Source organism: Scleropages formosus, chromosome 14 (genome assembly GCF_900964775.1).
Source record: "Scleropages formosus chromosome 14, fSclFor1.1, whole genome shotgun sequence".
Classification (NCBI taxonomy): Eukaryota; Metazoa; Chordata; class Actinopteri; order Osteoglossiformes; family Osteoglossidae; genus Scleropages; species Scleropages formosus.
In genome coordinates, this window is record NC_041819.1 from 25,355,517 (window position 1) to 25,374,975 (window position 19,459).

The 19,459-nt window shown below is 52.9% G+C and overlaps 1 protein-coding gene across 1 annotated transcript; it reads left to right on the forward strand.

Annotated features, from left to right (window-relative positions):
• The first annotated feature begins 215 nt into the window (after positions 1–215).
• LOC114912184 (uncharacterized) lies at positions 216–6,895 on the forward strand. Its single transcript, XM_029257836.1, has 5 exons — positions 216–252; positions 1,014–1,264; positions 1,420–1,686; positions 5,008–5,160; positions 6,249–6,895. The coding sequence occupies exons 2-5, from the start codon at positions 1,027–1,029 to the stop codon at positions 6,416–6,418; spliced, it is 828 nt and encodes a 275-aa protein (XP_029113669.1). The 5' UTR covers positions 216–252; positions 1,014–1,026; the 3' UTR covers positions 6,419–6,895.
• Positions 6,896–19,459: the final 12,564 nt, after the last annotated feature.

A 19,459-nucleotide genomic window follows, 5' to 3' on the forward strand; every position in this document is an offset into this window, starting at 1 on the left:
CGACGTACATCTCAGCAATTTATGCATATTACATTGAGAGAAGGAGACGTAGCTGCAGACATGAAAGTCTCAAGCAAACCTAGTTTGTTCCCTACCGCTTGCTACACCGAGGTTCATCGATCAAGTAGGTGCATAAGACACAGGACAGACAAATTTATTGCTATGGCTCATCTTTGATCGTGGCCCCGCCCCCTCCCGCCGCAGACGGAGCGCAGAGCACCATGGGAACCCGGAAGTAGCTGTAAAGCTAAGGTACATCGAAGTAAAATCATGTGCAGTGTTTACTAGTACTACAAGTACCGTTTATCTTGTGGTCAATGGTGCGGTAATGTCGCTCCTCTCGTGTCGTGTGTGATACACACACACAGGTTTATTCGTGTCTTTCTTCCTTGTCCTTCACTTCACTTGTCCCTACGGACCATTTTATTTACTCTGATTTACCATAGTATGATACTATATTATAATATACAGCACGGTCACAATATGATCCCACTGACTGTAGCCCATCGCGACGGGAGGGTGTCTCGAGCAGGTGGGATTGGGATTCGAACCCAGTGGAAGGTGGCGCTTTTGACTGATTCGCTACGTTACGAACTTACGTGCGCTGCTTGTGTCCTCAGCTCGTGCTCCTGTCCTGCGAGTCACTGCGATTCACTGTGGTAACTGTTGCTGCTGCTGCGTAGCTCGCGCCTTTGATGTGTAACACGACCGCGTTACTTTGTATCACTGCGACATTCTTTCATCTTTACTGACTCATTGATTGAGGTCCGTGGGGACTCAGTCCCTCTGCCTTGGGTCCCCGTTAGTGTCGTAGGGCGGGACCCCCTACCGGGACCCCCTACCCTCCCTCATTTGCATACTGCACCGACAGGTAGCCTGGTGGTCCAGGTGCCTCCACAGCAGCTCCTTCCGACCCCCCAAACACCAATGATGTTTTACTAAGAGCATGGTAACCGTACCTTACCTGCGTTTACCTCTGTGACATGCTGATTGCTTGGCTCCCTGTTTACCAGCCCCGGGTTTACCATGGAGCCTGGGGGTTCCGGCGACGAGGCGGTCGCCATGCTGTGGTCCGTCCGGGAGGCCGTGGAACGGTCAACTTTGCAGATCGGAGCGTCGGCGTGCGGCGCCACGGCGCTGGTGGACGTTCTGCGGGCCCTGGGGGTCCCGGTGACCCCGGAAACGGCCGAGCGCTGCGTCCAGACGCGGTTAAGGAGGAACGAGGCGCCGCTGCCGGACTACCTGCTGTCACGCAGCGAGGCCGGTACTGGAGCTCCGCAGGCAGACCGTGCGTGTGGTGTGGAACAGGGACGCTGACATGACGTTGTCAATGACCGGAACGCAGATGCTGATGCGACCGTAGCGATGGCCAAAGCACCGACACTGACTTGGCTGTGTGCGTTTCTGACCCCCCCCCAGGTGCCACCCACCAGCAACTGATAGATGGTGCCGATTTGGCCAGCAGGGGGAAGGTCCTCGGCCGCTTTTTCCCCTTCCACCCCCGCCGCAGGGTGCAGCTCGTGTCCTGGTTGGCCGGATGGATCCGCTGCGGCGCCGTCCCGGTGGCCACCATGAACATGCAGCTGGCCGTGCCAGAGGGCGAGGAGATGCCGGACGCCTGGCACCACCAGCTGGTGTTTGGAGTGGCGCCCGACGCCATCTACATGAGTAACCCCCTGGAAGTCGGTGAGAGGAGTGTTCCTTGCTTTCCTAGCCTGTGTTTCTCTCAGTGTTATTATTATTTTTATTATCATCATCATCTTCTGTCCCGCTTGTCCTAAATGGGTCGCGGTGGCAGCAGGGAGAGCAGAGAGGCCCAGCCGCCCTGTCCCCCGCAACTTCCTCCAGCTCAACCTGGGGGATCCCCATCTGTTCCCAGGCCAACTGTGAGATATAATCCCTCCAGCGGGTCCTGGGCCGACCTCGGGGCCTCGCCCCAGTTGGCCGTGCCCGATATACCTCCAAAGGGAGGCGCCCAGGGGGCATCCTTATCAGATGCCTGACTCCTCTCAATCTGGAGAAGTAGCAGCTCTACTCTGAGCTCCTCCCGGATGTCCGAACTCCTCACCCTGTCACGGAGAGTGAGTCCCAGCACCCTGCGGAGAAAACTCATTTCGGCCACTTGTATCTGGGATCTTATTCTTTCGGTCATTACCCAAAGTTCATGGCCATAGGTGAGGGTAGGGACGTAGATCGACCGGTAAATGGAGAGCTCCCCCTTCACCACTACAGTCCGCTACAGCGACCGCATTACTGCTGCCGCTGCTCCCAGTCTGCGGCCAATCTCACGCTCCCTTCTCCCCTCACTCGTGAACAAGACCCCAAGATACTTAAACTCCTCCACCTGGGGCAATTTCTCTCCCCTTACCTAGAGGGAGCATGCCATCCTTTTCCATGAGAGAACCATGGACTCAGACTTTGAGGTGCTGATCCTCATCCCAGCCGCTTCACACTCGGCTGCAAACCGTTCCAGTGCGTGCTGGAGACAACCCTCTGACGGTGCCAAAAGGACAACTTCATCTGCAAAAAGCAGAGATATCACCTTTCAACTCCCACACAGAATGCTCTCCTGACCCCGACTGCACCTTGATATCCTGTCCATGAAAACCACAAACAGGAGTGGAGACAAGGCACAACCTTGGCGGAGTCCAACACCCACACTGAACAGGCCTGATTTAATGCGGAGTATGCGGACACAGCTTTCGCTCCGCATGTACAAGGACCAAATGGCCCGCAGTAGTGGCCCTGGTACCCCATACTCCCGAAGCACCTCCAACAGAATTTCCCGGGGAACACGGTCATAAGCCTTCTCCAAGTCCACAAAACACATGTAAACTGGATTAGTGAACTTCCATGCCCCTTCAACGATCTGTGAGAGGGTAAATAGCTGGTCCACTGTTCCACGGCCAGGACGGAATCCTCATTGTTCCTCTTCAATCTGAGGTTGAGCCTCCTCTCCAGCACCCCAGCATAGACTTTCCCAGGGAGGCTGAGAAGTGTGATGCCCTAATAGTTAGCACACACTCTCCGGTCTCCTTTCCTAAAGATAGGGACCACCGCCCCAGTTTGCCAATCCAAAGGCACTGTCCCCAAGGTCCATGCAACATTGCAGAGGCGTGTCAACCTTGACAGCCCTGCAACATCCAGGGCCTTAAGCATTTCCGGGCAGATCTCATCCACCCCCGGTGCTTTGCCACTGTGGAGCTTACCAACTACCTCAGTGACTTCCACCAGGGAAATGGACTCTTGACAGCCCGAAAGCCTCTGGCCCTGACTCCTGTAAGGGAGGCATATCACTCGGGTTTAAGAGTTCTTCAAAGTGCTCCTTCCACCTCCCAACAATGTCCTCATCAGAGGTCAACGTTTCTCCACTCTTGCTGAGCACAGCCTGAGCGAAGCTCCTCCGACCCCTTCTGAGCTGCCGGATGGTTCTCCAGAACCTCTCTGAAGCCAATCGATAGTCATTTTCCATGGCCTCTCCAAACTCCTCCCATGCCCAGGATTTTGCTTCTGCAACCGCAGCTGCTGCTGCCTTTTTCGCCTGCTGGTACCTGTCTGCTGAGTCAGGAGTCCCCAGAACCAACCAGGCCCTAAAGGCCTCCTTCTTCAGCTTGACGGCTTCCCTCGCCACCGGTGTCCACCAGCGGGTTCTCGGGTTGCCGCCCAGGCTGGCACCAACAAGCTTTTGGCCACAGCTGTGCCTCGCTGCTTCCACAATGGAGGTTTTACACAGGGTCCATTCAGACTTCATGTCCCCCACCTCCTCTGGGACATGGGAGAAGCTCTCCCGGAGGTGTGAGTTAAAATCATTCCGGACAAGGTCCTCTGACAGTCGTTCCCAGCACACCCTCATTAAATGTCTGGGCCTACCGGGTCTGTCCATCAGTTTTCCCCGCCATCTGATCCAACTCACCACCAGATGGTGATCAGTTGACAGCTCAGCACCTCTCTTCACCCGAGTGTCCAAAACATGTGGTCTGAAGTCAGAAGAAACGACTACAAAGTCGATCATTGACCTTTGGCCCAAGGAGCTCTGGTACCAAGTACACTTATCAGCATCCTTGTGTTCGAACATGGTGTTTGTTATGGACAAACCATGAGTAGTACAGAAGTCCAATAACGTTTCACCATTCGGGTTTAGATTGGACAAGCCATTCTTCTCAATCACCCCCCGCCAGATTTTCCAGTCACTGTCAACGTGAGTGTTGAAGTCCCCCAGCAGGACTATGGAGTCTGTAGGTGGGGCCCTGTCCAGAACTCCACTTACCTTCTCCAAGAAGGCCGAATACTCCGAACTGCTGTTTGGTGCACATGCACACACAACAGTCAAAGTTTTCCTCTCTGCGACCCTAAGTCGCATTGAGGCGACCCTCTCGTCCAACGGGGGCAAACTCCAACTGTATGGCAGCCAGCCGGGGACTTGTGAGTATCCCCACACCCGCCTGGCGCCTCTCACCTCATGCAACTCCTGAGTAGGAGAGGGACCACCCCCTATCGAGGAGTTTGGTTCCAGAGCCAACACTGTGAGTGGAGGTGAGCCCAACTATATCTAGTTGGTATTTCTCAACCTCCCGCACCAGTTCCGGCTCCTTCCCCCCCAGGTGAGGTGACATTCCACGTACCAAGAGCCAGTTTCTGTTGCAAGGGGCTACAACGCCATGTGGCACCCCACCCACCGCCGGATATACATTGCACCCAGGTCAGGTGCAATTTTTATTACATTATTATTATTATTATTATTATTAACAATCATTTATCTGGCACTTTTCTCAAAGTGGATTTACTTAGTGACATTTGTACGTTAACGTACTTATGCTGATTTTAGGGTAATTTTTACTGCATCAACAGAGCATAAATACCTTGGCTACTTGATTACTGCATCTAGAGGTGGGATTCAAACCCCCATCCTTCGATTCCAATGGTGGCTGCTCTAGCCACCTCGCAACCTGCTGAACGCATCCTGTACATGTTCAGTTCACTCCCTATAGTCAGTGCTGTGTGTTGCAGTGAGTGAGGCCGTGGTTCACCAGCGGCTGTGCAGTGAGTCACTGCTCCTCATTCGCCGGGAGGACGTGCTGCAGAGGTGGACGGCGGACACATCCGTGGACTCGCTCGCTCAGGACGTCTCTGACCCACGGTGGACCGTTCTGGACGTACAGGGTGAGAGAGGAACCGTCCGCTAGCTGTCAGTCAGTCTCCTTCTCACAAGAAATAGATAGAAAGACAGACAGACAGACACCTCAGTCCCACAGTGACAGTGAGCAGTCAGTACTGCAGTGACAATAGGTGGTCAGGACTACAGTCTCAGTAGGAGGTCAGTACCATGGTGGCCTAATGGTGGTGGGAGAGGGAGACATGATCACATCCACCTGCTGCATTTACATTTTTTCAGTAAATAAAAACAGAAGTCCATCAACAAAGTGTGTGATTGACAGAGAGAGTGTGTGTTCCGCTGATTTGTGGATGAGTGACCCAGTGTAAGTAGCGTATCTAGCAGTGTAAGTTAACGCAGTAAATAAGGTGAGTGGGCTGATAACACTACATAGAGTTCATTGGAAGTTGCTTTGGAGAAAAGCGTCTGCTAAATAAATAAATGTAAAATGTAAATATCAACAACACACAAAAAACACGCACACTGGAATATGGACACACACAGCTTGTGTGTGTGACACCGCCGTGTTGTTGGTTCACATCCCTCCAGTAGCTCCTACAGAAGTGACATTCAAACAGCAAATACACAGTTAATCATATATGGTGTTGGACTCATTGATGGAGCTGTCAGGAGAGAAGTGGCTCTCAGAGAGATGGGTTTGAGACCTTTCTTCAATGTGGGAGGGATTCAGCAGCTCTGAGGGACACAGGGAGCTCATTCAACCACATTGGAGACAGAACTGAGAAGGAACAGGCATTCAGTTTCAAAATCCTCAGAACTTGGACAGCGCTCACAGTGGAAGTGTCTCACACTAACCTGAAGAGCAGTGTCATTATGTCCATCATAGTCCATGAAACATCAGCAGTGACTGGAGTTCACCATAATGTTCACCGTACTGTAGAATCACAAGTCTGTATCCAGGTCTCCTCTTCTGTTGGTGAAGAGAAGCGTCTGATTAATTAATAAAAGCAAGCGTGTGAAAACACATCTACAGAAGGGTGCAGCTCAGCGGTGTGTCCAGTGTGCGCTATGTGTGTGTGTGTGTGTGTGTGTGTGTGTGTGTGTTTTCATACTGTTGTCCTCTTGCTTATCTCAGGTCAGGTGAGACAGGTGATTCGTGAGGAGGAGTGTGAGGATGAGCGAAAACCCAAGATGAGCCACATTGTGATCCCAGCAGCATACCGCTCAGGTGTGACGCTCTTTGCTCTCCGCCACTCGGACCCAGGACAGGAGCTTCTTCGAGCGCCCGAGCTGCCCCTGCTTTGAGTCCCACTGGACACACCCCTGCCCTTCAATGGACACACCCCTGCCCTTTATTGGACACACCTTTCACCTTCACTGGACACACCCCTGCCCTTCACTGGACACACCCTTTACTGGACACACCCCTGACCTTTGCACCCTTGAGGTGTCTCTGCCATGTCGATATGAACTCGTTCGGTGCTCCAGGTCGTTTCAGGACACCAGGGACTCGTTGACGTGTGCAGCTGTGACCGTGCGGCTGAGGGACTGAAGGACCAGCGTGTTCCGCTGGACAGTAAGACGTGCGCTAACGGTGTTCCTGCTCTTAGGCAGACTCGTCTCTGCGTGTTGCAGAACTCGTGTGAGGCCATGTGGACGACTTAATGCGGACAGATTCCCTCGCAGGACAGCGTGGTGCTTTGGGGAGATGCTGAGGGTTCGAGAGATTTCACTCCTCCGAGGTCTCCTTGTGTCTGATTCACTGTGTGGGAATAAACCCAAACGGAGAGTAACACCGTGTTGGTCTTCTTAGTCCTCTCAGTGACCACTCTCTCTGTCTCTCTGTCTCTCACACACACACACACACACGCACACACTCACTGCCACACTGTTTACAGCTCCTCACTGTTGATGCTCCATCGTGGCATGAGGAACGTTGCACGTTTGTGGGACGAGGAGGACATGAGTCTCCACTCAACACAAGTTTTTATTTTCAGTCATTTCAGTTTAGTTTTAATTTTAGTCTCAGTAAAGTGAAAACACAGTAAAACACCATTTCTGACACTTTTCTCTGAAGCACTTCAGTGCTGTGCTGCTTACACTGATTTACCCATTTGTAGTACAGTACAGGGTAATTTCTACTGCATCAGTCAGGGTAAGTGCTTTGAGCAAGGTTACTAGAGCAGGAGCGGGATTCGAACCCACTCTTTTGAGCCGAAGGAAGCAGCTCTCAGCACTGCGCCTCCTGCTGGCCACAGCATGTTTTCAGTGGGACATGTGGGACAGTTTTGTTCTCTCGGTTTGGGGACACAATGGTGCTGTGTTCACTGCTGTGTCATCAGTGGACCAGTTCTGCTCTGGTCCTCGCTGAGCTCACTGATGAGTGGCGAGTGAGGAACGATGAGTGACCCCCACACATACACACCTCACTGGAAACCGATGGTAGCCCTGTATGGACGAGCCCTTTGCTGGGGGCGAACGTTGTCCCCCAGACACCCTCCATGTCTGCCAACACGGTTAAGGCACAGCGTGCAAGAGCGACCACAGCGATCAGGTAAAGGGGCGTCGTCCCTGGAGCCTCAGCTGGGGCTTGGATCACAGTCCCTGTCTGGTGCCGGAGCCACTTCCGCTAACATTTCACATCGCTAACTCACTGTCTGGAACGGGGTTGGACCTGGGTTCATCATGAGGGTTGTGGGTTTGAATCTTTTACACCATATGGACACGAAGACGGATTCAGCCTTGTGCTTCAAGAGAGAACGAAAGCAGGATGAGAAAGAGGCCAAGGATGTTCACCAGTCCACCACTAGGGGGCAGGACAGGCACGCATAAGGGCGAGAGCTGTGTGTGTCTCCGGAATGTTCCGGAACACTGGCTGTGCAACCAGCTCCGTGTTCAGCCCCGTGTCACTGGGCTCATCGCTTGGCGGGAATCGAGGCGCTCCGAGGGCCAAGGGTCTCGCTCCCCCACTTCTGTTGGCTGCGGACAGAGGGGGTGGAGCCAGGGGCTGAGGTCCGACACCTCGCGGGTGGATGCAGGTTCCCAACTGGCGAGGAGGACGGGTCTGTCCCCTGGTGTCCCCAGGTGTCCCTATGCAGCCATGCTGTGAAAAAGTAATAATCGAACCCTTGTTAAACAGGTTCATGAGGCCAAGGTGGGGGAGGGGTGAACATGCGGAACCATCCCTGAGCCGAGCGGTCTGTTTCGTGGAAGAGGTTACTGTGGCTATTAGGGTTACTATTTTTATTAGTCTTACTACCGTCAGGGGACGCGCTGTCCAAGAGGACACGGGACAGAGCCCAAACCCGAGGAGCCGCCGTGACTCCGGACTCCGCGGACGGTGTGACTTAGGCTGGGGTCGGCAGCACCTGGTCCCACAGTCCCCCTCCCGTGGACCGAATCCCCCCCCAGCCCCGTGCCAGGCCTGGAAAAGGAAAACGGGGGATTTCGCCCCCACGCCCACTGCTACTCTTCAGTCCAGGAAAGTTAATCGATCGCTGAGTGTCAGAGCAACAGAAACACGTCTGAGGATTCGCTCATTCATCGTGGTCCTCACAGAGCTGGACGCTCGAGCGCTGAGTGTATCCTGTGGGGGGGGGGGGGGTCACACATGGAGCCTCTCATTTATGGCTCTTGAACCTTTTCTGTGAAATTAACGTTCCGTATGCATCTGCCCGTCTGTGTGTGTGTGTGAAAAACGAGGGCAGTACATCTCCTGTCTGGACCCAGGACAATCCCATGAGTCCAACACAAGCCCAGCGATTGGATCAGCGGTGACCCTAAAGCACAATGTAAGATCACACCACAGTGTTTGCTCTCAGCCCCCCCATCCCCTGTACGTGTGTGATGTGCCCCCACGTCTGACAGATGGACCGTAGCTGGACCGCAGGCTTGCAAGGTCTTCTCTGAAATGTCTTTGAGGAGGAATGGTGTGAGGTCTGCACTCTGCTCTTGGACACTGTTCTCTGCAGGGTGTGACCAGTCCACCGTTGGACGCTGCGTCAGAGCCCTCATCACACGCAGCTTGGATGCCGGGTGTGTTTTTCCTTCCTCTCAGCTCCAGGAGCAATCGGGCAAAGACACACCCCACCCTCGCCCCCCCACTCCCGTCCTGAGTCATGTGACCCCATTTCCAGACCTCCTCAACCCTGAGTAATTACGGGAAAGGAGGCTGTCTCACCGTCCATCTGCATCGCTTCCTGGCACCTGTCCATCCACAGCTCCACTGTCCTCCACCTGTGGGCGCTGTTCAAGTGGACGAGCAAGGTGACCAGCTGACTATCATGTGACCTTTGACCTTTTCAAAGTCTTTCCAAGACCAAGATCCTTCACCTGCCAGCTGCTCCGTCTTCCTGTCGAGAACTTTCTGTCAAACTGGACAACTCAGTCGTTTCACCATCCCCATCGGCGAAAAGCCTGAATGTAACGATTCGCTCCAGTCTGTCTTTTTCTCAGCATCTCGAATCCACAACCCGGAGCTGCAGATACATCCTGTAGAACATCCGCTGGATCGGCCCCTATGTAGCAGCAGACTGTACGCAACTGGTGGTCCAGACCATGGTGATGTGCCACCTGGACACTGCAACTCTCTCCTGTCTGGTCTTCTGGTTTCTGCACTAAACCTCTCCAGCTGATACAGAATACCGCAGTACAAGTTGTGTTTGACCAAAGTGTTCCTATGTGTCCCCCTCCTTCTTTCTCTGTTGGTTTCCTACTGCTGCCTGGATCAAATAAAACACACTGCTTACGACCTACGAAACCATCAATGGATCTCAACCCCAAAACCTACAGGACCTGATCACTCGCTGCAGCCCTGAACTCCCCCACCTCTGCCTGCTTGGTGGTCCCACACAAAAGAGGTCCAATGCTGAAGGTCTGTAGGCTCTGAGTTTTGGCCCTGATGTGGTGAAATGAGCTCCCTCTTGCCCTCAGGGCTGCTGAATCCCTCCCACATTGAAGAGGGGTCTTGAACCCATCTCTCTGAGAGCCACTTATCTCCTGATCTCCTGACAGCTCCATCAATGAGTGCAACACCATCTGTTATGTTTAACTGTGTATCTGCTGTTTGAATGTCACTTCTATAGGAGCTACTGGAGGGATGTGAACCAGCAACACGGTGGTGTCTCACACACAAGCTGTGTGTCCATAGTGCTGTGTGTGTGTAAAGCTCTTGGTCTGTTTAGTCTGAGTTATACATCACTGTGAAGTTTGTGTTCTATCTGCTAACTGAACAAATGTAAATATGTCACTTCATAAAACTGCACTCCAGGCCTCAAGGTACGAGAGTGACCCTCCACCCCACTCCGCACCCGACTCCAAGCTGAAGGACAGGGGTTCAGCTGCGGGTTCAGATGAGTCCTGATACAGCTTGTGAAACACAGTGAAGATAATCTAAGCTAAAGTGTGGACCTTTCAGATGTTGCCTCTCCTGAGTTCTAGGTGTTTCCACCAGTTCCCACAACCCCCCGTATGTGTGTCGTGTGTGAGGTGCGTCTCCAGCCCTGAGATTTCCCAGCATTTCCACACACAGAGCAGGGAGCGGCCGGTTGGGAGGCGGGACAGCCAGGAAGTGTGTCCTTGCTGCGCCCCTGGCTGCAGGAAGGGGACGTCCATCCTATTGCACATGAGGTTTGAGGGGGGCGTGGTGTGTGTGTGCGTGCGTGAGAGAGAGGGAGAGCGAGAGACTCTCCTGCCACCTTGTTTCCCATGAAGATGTTCCATCGAGTGTTTCCCTTCACTCCTGTTGGAGCAGGAGGCTGGAGCTCAGGTGTTAGTGGTTCCACCAACGCCGTGGCTCGACGTCCCTCATCGGACCGGTGAACCCCCCGGACGCGTGTCCCCCCCCTCCATGGACATGTCCCATTTCCACGTTCCTCGCGGGGAAAAGCAGGTTTCATGTGAAACTCAGAGACATCTGAGCCGGAGACCCGTCCTTGGGCTGCTGTTGTCCTCCACTCTCTTTCTTTACTCTCTCGGTCCTCTCAGAGCGAGAGCGAGACACCACCGTCCACAATGTCTGCTCTTCTGTCTCCATTGGGAGCAGCTGTGCGAACGAACAGCTGAGCGGAATGAGCCCAACGGAGCCTTCACATGTTTTTGTCCTTCTGAGCCTTTTGGGTCGGAGACATTTTTGTGACGTTGTCCTCGGGTGTTTCTGAGCACATTCCTCTCAATAAAGCTCTTTATACAGCGTGTGTCTATATGTCCCACCGACAGCGACGTTCAGCGCTCCGTCTGCTCTCTAGCCGTCCACTGGATTCGCCGTAATCGACGCTCTGATTGGCGGAGACTGTCCAAGTGACAGGAAGTCGGACAGTGTCCCCAGTGCGCCACAGTCCTGTGGAACCGACGGAGCGTCCGCAGTGCGAAGCAGCGTCGGGCGTGTGAACTGACTGCGCTCTGGACAAGATACTGCTGTGCCCAGTCATGAGGGCTGTGTGAAGGAGGAGTCACTTTCATATGCTGCTCTTGCACTTCGACATGAGGGGACGGTGAGACAGCGTCCAGTGAACGTGTTACCGCTGTAACTGGTGGAACTGGGAGCCAGTGGCACTGGTGTGTGGAGCAGAGAGGCGGCGGGAACACGGTCGCTGTCCAGTCCTTGTTGCACTGTTGTTCTCACACCCTGAGCGCCGACGGAGCCCCACTGCTCTACCGCTCTCTGTAGGGCTCGTCCAGCGCAATGGGGTCCAGTCCCAGAGATTCCTGCCTGGACTGCGGTCACGTTCTCTTTCTTTCAGCTTCATCACCATCACATGTGGTGTCTTTAGCTGATTGCTTTACCAGTATAAAATTATGGATGAGTAAAAATTTTTTATCTCCAAATGCCACTGAAACAGAGGTACTTGGGGTGGGTGACACTGGCACTCGACTTTCAGTTGGGAGTCTTTGTTCCTTCCCTCCATAGCCAGTAGACACACGTTTACATTTTTGTATTTATTTGTTTATCACACACTTTTCTCGAAAGCAACTTCCATTTAACTCTATTTAATGTTACTATCAGTCCACGCACCTTATTCACCGTGGTAACTTATACTGTTAGATACACTACTTACAATGGGTCACTCATCCATACATCAGCGGAACACACACACTCTCTCTGTCACTCACACACTATGGGGGAACTTGAACAGCATGCCTTTGGACTGTGGGAGGAAACAAGAGCACCCGGAGGAAACCCACGCAAACTCCACATAGACTGAGCGGGGATCAAACCCACGTCCTCTCACACCACCCAGACGCTGTGAGACACCAGCGCTACTGTGTGTTACAGTAGACATACTTGCAGCTTTAATGACTGTATGGATACTGTAGTAATTTACTATATAGCAAAGTCTCTTCTTTGCTTCCTTGTCTGATATTTTTGTTTCTTTGCTCTATGCCTGTGTTCAGCTCAGTGTCACTGTGTGAGAGGAGCTCTGTAAAAATACATTGAATTGCATTGAACTGAACCAAATTGAATTGGGGGTGTGGTGGCACAGTGGGCTTGGCTGGGTCCTGCTCTCCAGTGGGTCTGGGGTTCAAGTCCCGCTTGGGGTGCCTTGCGACAGACTGGTGTCCTGTCCTGTCCTGGGTGTGTCCCCTCCCCCTCCAGCCTTATGCCTTGTGTTGCCGGGTTAGGCTCTGGCTCCCTGCAACCCTGACTGGGACAAGTGGTTTAGACAGTGTGTGAGAACCGAATTGAATGCAGTGGCACAGCGGGCTTGGCCGGGTCCTGCTCTCCGGTGTGTCTGTGTTGGCTCCAGGTTAGGCTCCGGTTCGCCATGACCCCACTTGGGGTGTGTGTGTGTGTGTGTGAGAGAGAACTGAATTGAACTCCCTCACCAGCACCATCTGCTAAGTCTCCTGCAGGAAGGAAGCCTGGTGCGCCTCCTCACACACTCAGTGCTCTGTCACCATTTTGCCAAGAGTCCCTCCCCCGGCTGCTTGTCCACCTCTGCTTTCCTACTGGAAAACGGGCAGTGGGACATCTGGGAAGCTCCCTCCACCCGTGTCTCACCCATGGGTCCTGCTGGTAGGGACTGGCCCCAGTGAGACAGTAGTTCAGCGGGACTTTCCCAGGCTTTGGTGTCATTCTGCAGGACTCTGTGTGTGTTTCCATCACATAACAAACCCATCAGCACCCCACACACACCTGCCCCCTGCTGGCTTTGAAGGGCTCAGCAGCCTGGAACCCAACCAGCAGAACTCAGCATGCTGGGTCCCTGAGGACAGCACCCTCTGCTGCAGATCTTGTGTAATGAGACCCTCAGGAAGGATGCTGGTAGAGCAGGGAGGAGGAGTGTGACCCAAAGGACACGAGTGTCCTGCAAAGAGCTTGCAGAGAGGACACTCATGGAGACAAGGTGAAGGACACGGGGAGGAAGACAGTGTGGATGGACTGAAGGACATGGAGACAAAACCGCCTTCATGTTCTTGTATCGATCAAGTAACTTCTGTTCAAGGTGCAGGAGATGCTAAGAATCTTTGTTCTTGTTGCAGCTCAGCAGGGGGTTTATGGGGGTCTGCAGGGGTCTGTGTCTGTTGGACCTTCATCGGCATCTTCGGTTCACATGACTCAAGGAGGAAGAGGAGGAGGAAGGTGTGTGTGTGACCCCCCCTGTGAGAGCATGGTTGGTGGCACATTGTCTACACTGAGCGCACACACACACACATACACAGAAACTGAACCACAAACACTCTAGTCAGTGACACTTGCTCACACACACACACACACACACACACTTTGCAATCATTTAACTTCCACAGGAGACCCTGACAAGAGCAATGAGCTTGGGGGTAGGGGACCACTAGGGGGCAGCGCAGTGCGGCCCGACGGCTCTCCAGCTGTGGGCCTTTCCTGGGGGAACTTCCCGTTCCCAACTGCCGGGAGCGTCACAGCTTGGGGGTGGGGGGGGGGGGCGTAGTGACGCACACTTCCTGGTACTGACGGGGTGGGAACATGCGACCTGCTGGCTACGGCTCCACACTTGCGACACACTCCGGCTCTGACGCGCTGTGGCTCCCGCTCCACGTCATGTGTGTTTATGGGCAGTGTGTGCATGTGTGTGTGAGCACAGTTGTTTCACATTATTTATGAAGGTTTGTTCTCCTTCGATGCTGAACTCTGATGATGGCATCATTCCGCGCTGCGGTCTCCACCGAATGCTGTGCTTCGACAGCAACACCATGTCAGCGTGACGCTGCCTACAGTCCGTAGCTGGATCGGTGCCCCGTCTCACGGCCCATCTTCACTTAAGTTCAAAGGTTCATTTCTGTTTTGGAGGTGAAGCTCCCTCTACCGGTTCCCTCTCCCTCACTGCAGCTCCTCCTGCCAAGTGGCTCCGTGGAGCTCCATCCCCAGGAAGCTCAAAGATAAACACACATCATGGATCAGGAACACTGGGGCCCTGGGAACGAACAAGGTCATCTCGTCATCTCAGTATCTCAAAGGTCCTCAGTGAAGCTGAAATCTTTTCAACACACTGAGGCTGCTCAGCACCCTCAATGATCTCAAAGAAGGTGAACCATGTGTGCTGAAGATTCTTGGTGAGCTGGTTTCATCTCACAGTCCTAAGAGGGTTTCATGTGTCAGGGATTCCCGGAGGTTGTCATTTCAGGAGCTGAAACCAAAGGACGGTTGGTTCACATCCTGTTGCAATAATTAATTTCTCCCAGACTGGTTGGAATCAGACTCCATCCTGGAAACCATTTAGCAGGGAGGGGAATTTGTGAGCCCATCCCCCATTTTAATGAGCAACTTATGAACATTCAAACAAAGATCAGCACAAGTCTTGTGTGCAGAGAAGTTTCCCTTTCGACCCACTCCGTCCTCCAGCCCCAGCAAGGCGTCTCCTTGGCTTCGCTCCGTCTTCGTCCAAGGGCACCGAGCTGCAGCTGGGGACGTCCCACCAGCAGCGGGGTCTCTGCCCCGAGTCACAGATACATCAACGCACTATAAGGTTTTACTGCTCTGCCCCCCACAGGGGGGACTCTCCTTCTTCTGCACGACCATCATAATGACTCAGACCCTCTGAAGCACGACACCTTCATCACAAGTTGCGCACGCAGTGTTTCGTTCCCACAACGCTGAGCTCAAATCACATCCTTCTCCGCTTCCAGAATCTTCATCTGCCGTTGGATTTGCCTGTGGTGAAAGCGAGGCTCTTTGTCAGCATGTTATCATCTCCAGAGCTTCTCTGAGCAGATCCAGGGGCTGAGCGTGACTTCATGGTCAGTATCAGGACCTGTGAGACCAGGGGTTCTTACTCGTCTTTTGTGTTTCTGGCGGAGGATCACCTGGGGTTTGTGGACAAGGCGCTTCCAGGGTCTGTGGAGAACAGTCTCTGGGGTTTTACTGTTCAGAGGAAGGAGTCTTTCCCAGGACACCGGAAACTCATAGTTTCACATTTTCACCAAATCCTACATGATCTGGTGCTGGGAGCACATTTAGCTCCATCTTGCGCTGTTCTTCTCCATCTTATCCTGCTGGTTTGGAATGATCTCACCAGGTGACTGACCGTAGGCCTCCTGAAAGAGATGCATCTCAGCAACCTTCTCACCAATCCAGAGAGGCAGGAGGAGGTAGATTGGTTTGCGGTATGTCTCAGTGTGACCGCAGCCTCAGTGTTATCGGAACCCTGCTATCGCACCACACAGGTTGGAATCTCTATGAACTCCAGCTCTTCCAGGATCAGGTGGTCACAGGTAATCAACAAGCTGTCTCCTGTGGGAGACATGATCACCCCCTACATCCCAGCAGAAGCACTGTGGCTGCTTGGAGGTCCCACTCTCAAGAGGTTATAAAGAGAATGCAATGAGCTCCCTATGTCCCTCAGAGTTGCTGAATCCCTTCCACATTCAAGAAAGGTCTCAGCCCCTTCTCTTTCAGAGCCACTTGTCTCCTGTTCTCATGAACTTTCCGTAAGTTAGTCCTTCACCACCTGCTACCTTTTCAGACCTGTTTTAGCATTTCTATGTCATGCGTACAGGCAGCTGCTGGAGGATGTGTGTGATTAATTAATCACCAACAGAAATGATTGTATTCAGAACATGAAACAGTTCCAGGAACAGCTGGTAGTGTAGTGCTTATAACTGCTGACTTTGGGCCCAGAGACTGCAGGTTTGAATCCCAGCTGTAGTACCTTTGAGTAAGGTACTTCGTATAAATGGGTGAATAAGTGCATGTAGATGAACATTTTAAGTCACATTGGAGAAAAACATCAAGCTCAATGAATCAGTGTAAGAACACCAGTCCTCCTCAAGAATAATTGCAGCTGCGATGCTCTAGGGGGCACTGCAGTCACATTTTAGCTGGGCTCTGTGGGAGGGGGGGGTGAGGAGGTGGCAGAGGAGGAGGCCCTGTGTATTCTCTCAGGACAGGACATCAGAGATATGTCCAGAGTGGAGACACACGGTCCACCGTCGAATCCACGTTGTTCCACACGCGTGGGTGAGGAGAGACAGCCAGTCTTCATCCTACTCTTGAACCGTGCAGAAAAGTAGAGAGAAACACCACAGCGGGTCTGTGGGTCAGACTCCATGTCCCACAGACCACCAGTGTGGTCAATTCAACCTGAGCTTCACTGGTCAAACTGGGACTTTTCATGTGTCTTTTCAACACAGTGATCAGGTCATATCTCTGGGGACCAGCTGTTTCTCTGGGACCCTTGTGTTGGAGAGGGGCCACTGTGAGCGTCCTGGAGGCCATGGCAGTAGTGACCGAGGGTGTGAAAGACCACACCCTCCATGCACACCACTGATCCCTGAAGAGTCCCTAAGGAGAGCATGATGCTGCTCACCTTCCCATTCTCACTCCCTTGACTCTCATCTCATTGCAGAAACATACAGAAAGAAGTTTCCAGAAACATGTAAAAGCAGCCAGCTCCTCCTGTGTGACTCTGCCTGACTGAGTTCTAATCCAGGGTCTGTTTCTGACTCCTTCAGTCACCATCGAAGCAGCAACACTAGCGAAGTGACCATCTGAAACTGCACTGCAGGTGAATAGAGCTCCAGCATAGCATCCACTTAGAGACCAGAGGACCGGTGGACCACTGGACAGAAAGATACTGCATTGCTTCCAGTTAAGTTCAATTTTACTTTCACCTAGAAGGTAGTAAATGCTATTGCTCTAGCTTACCTTAGTGACATTGATTCTTATGTTCCAAGATGTTATTTTTGTCTATTGGAAGCAGGGTCCCTTAAAGTGCCTGTGATCAATAGGATCTCATTGGGTGGGGGGTACCTTTAGTGCATCTCAACTTTGGAATAGTCTGCCAGTGACTCTCAGAAATACCCCATCTTTCTCAGTCTTTAAATCCAGGCTTAAGACACATCTGTTCACTCTGATGTATCCATGACTGATGTGAGTCGAGTTTGCTGTGTTGCTACGTTTTGGCCTTTACGTGTCACACTTTTATTATCTGACTTTCTGTATTGTTCTGCTGAACAAATGTTCATGTCACAGAGGTCAAAGAGCCAAATACACAACCACCATATTTACCTGGTGTTACGTCTCCATCAACCAGTGCATTGGCGACACCTGCTGTTCCCTGATGGAACAGAAGATAAAAAGGGGCGCGGGGCGCCGAGGAGGAGACAATGCGGAACCTTGTTCAACGACTTCTCTTGCACTCCTGACTGTGTTACTTGTAACTCCTTCTTGCCTCAACCTTTGCTTGTTTATTCTTTGACCACGATTCTCGCCTTGCCCTGTGTATCCTGTTTGCCAATCGTCTGACCTTTGCCTGTCCCCGACTTCTCTCTTGGATTACGTCTGTCTGTTATAATAAACATCGCATTGAAGAACTCTGCACTTGAGTCCGTCATCGAGTGGAACGAAACTATGACAGAAGGTTCCGCCTCTTACCAGGACTCAGCAGAACTCGCCCAGATGCGCAACGCGCTCGCCACCCAGGGGGCAATCATCAGTGCGCATGCACAGTCACGGGCACGACTGGAAGACTCAATCAGGACGCTGCATCAAGCCCTGCAAACGGCAGGGATAATCCAGTTCCCCGTGACCACCACGCCCGTGGTTCCAGCCGGTCCTGCACCACCCACATCTCCTGAGGAAAGTGGACCTGATACAACCATTGCCATTCCTGAGAGGTATGATGGCTCACCCGATTAGTGCCAGGACTTTCTGATGCAGTGTGAATTAGTGTTTGAATGCTCCCCACGCACGTATCAGACCGATGAAGCCAAAATAGCATTTATGCTGTCCTTGTTGGTGGGTCCGACTTGTGCCTGGGCAGCAGCGGGGTGGCTCATGCGCCAGAGGACCACTTACACCGCTTTCAGGGAAAAGTTTGAGGCAGTGTTTTACCACCCTCACGCTGGTCACTCTGCTGGTGACCGTCTCTGGCACCTGAGCCAAGGAAACAGGACCGTAGCTGAATATGCTCTCGAGTTCCATTTCCTTGCCACAAGAAGCGGTTGGAACGCCACTGCTCTCCTTACCTGTTTCTGCAAAGGGCTTCACCCTCGGATCCAGGCCGAGCTAACCTACCACGGGGAGGACTGGACCTTTGATCGCTTTGTGAAGACTGCCATCACAATTGACAACCTAGGCCGGAGCCAACAGAGCTGTGGGGGTCAGACTCTTCCCCCCATGTCCTGGTCTGAAGAGGAACCAGAACCCATGCAGGTGGGGCCCAGTCGCCTAGGCCCTGATGAATGGAGACGTCACCTAGTGGGGAACCTATGCCTTTACTGTGGATCCCTGGAATACCTCTGTGCAGCCTGTCCAGTACGACCACCACAGGGGGCCTCCAGGGGATCCAAGGTGAGTTCCGGGGAAGACCAGGGATAACTACGATTACCAGTGTGTATCTCCTGGGAGGGGAACCGGGTACATACAAGCGCTCTGATAGACTCTGGTGCCGCTGGGTGTTTTATGGATTGGGGCTTTGCCAGAAAGCACCGTGTTCCCCTTAAAACCTGTGAGGTCACACTTCGAGTTAAAGCACTCGACGGCCAGCCACTTGGATCCGGTGTGGTGGACACTCAGACCATTCCACTCCAGCTAGAAACGGGAGCATGTCACTAAGAGGTACTGACCTTTTTCCTGATCAGGGCCCCTGACACCCCTATTATTCTAGGCTACCCCTGGTTGATGCGACATGATACAGTATTCCGCTGGAGCACTAATGAACTGGTGTCCTGGGGAAAGACCTGTTACTCTTCGTGTTTGACACTCCCCTGCCGTGCTACTTCGGTTGAAGGTGTGAAAGGCCTTCCCCAACCAGAGATACCCCCAGACTACGAGGACCTGCGGGAGGTCTTCAGCAAAGCCCGAGCAGCCGAACTGCCTCCACATCGACCCTGGGACTGCGCAATCGACCTCTTGCCAGGTACCACACCGCC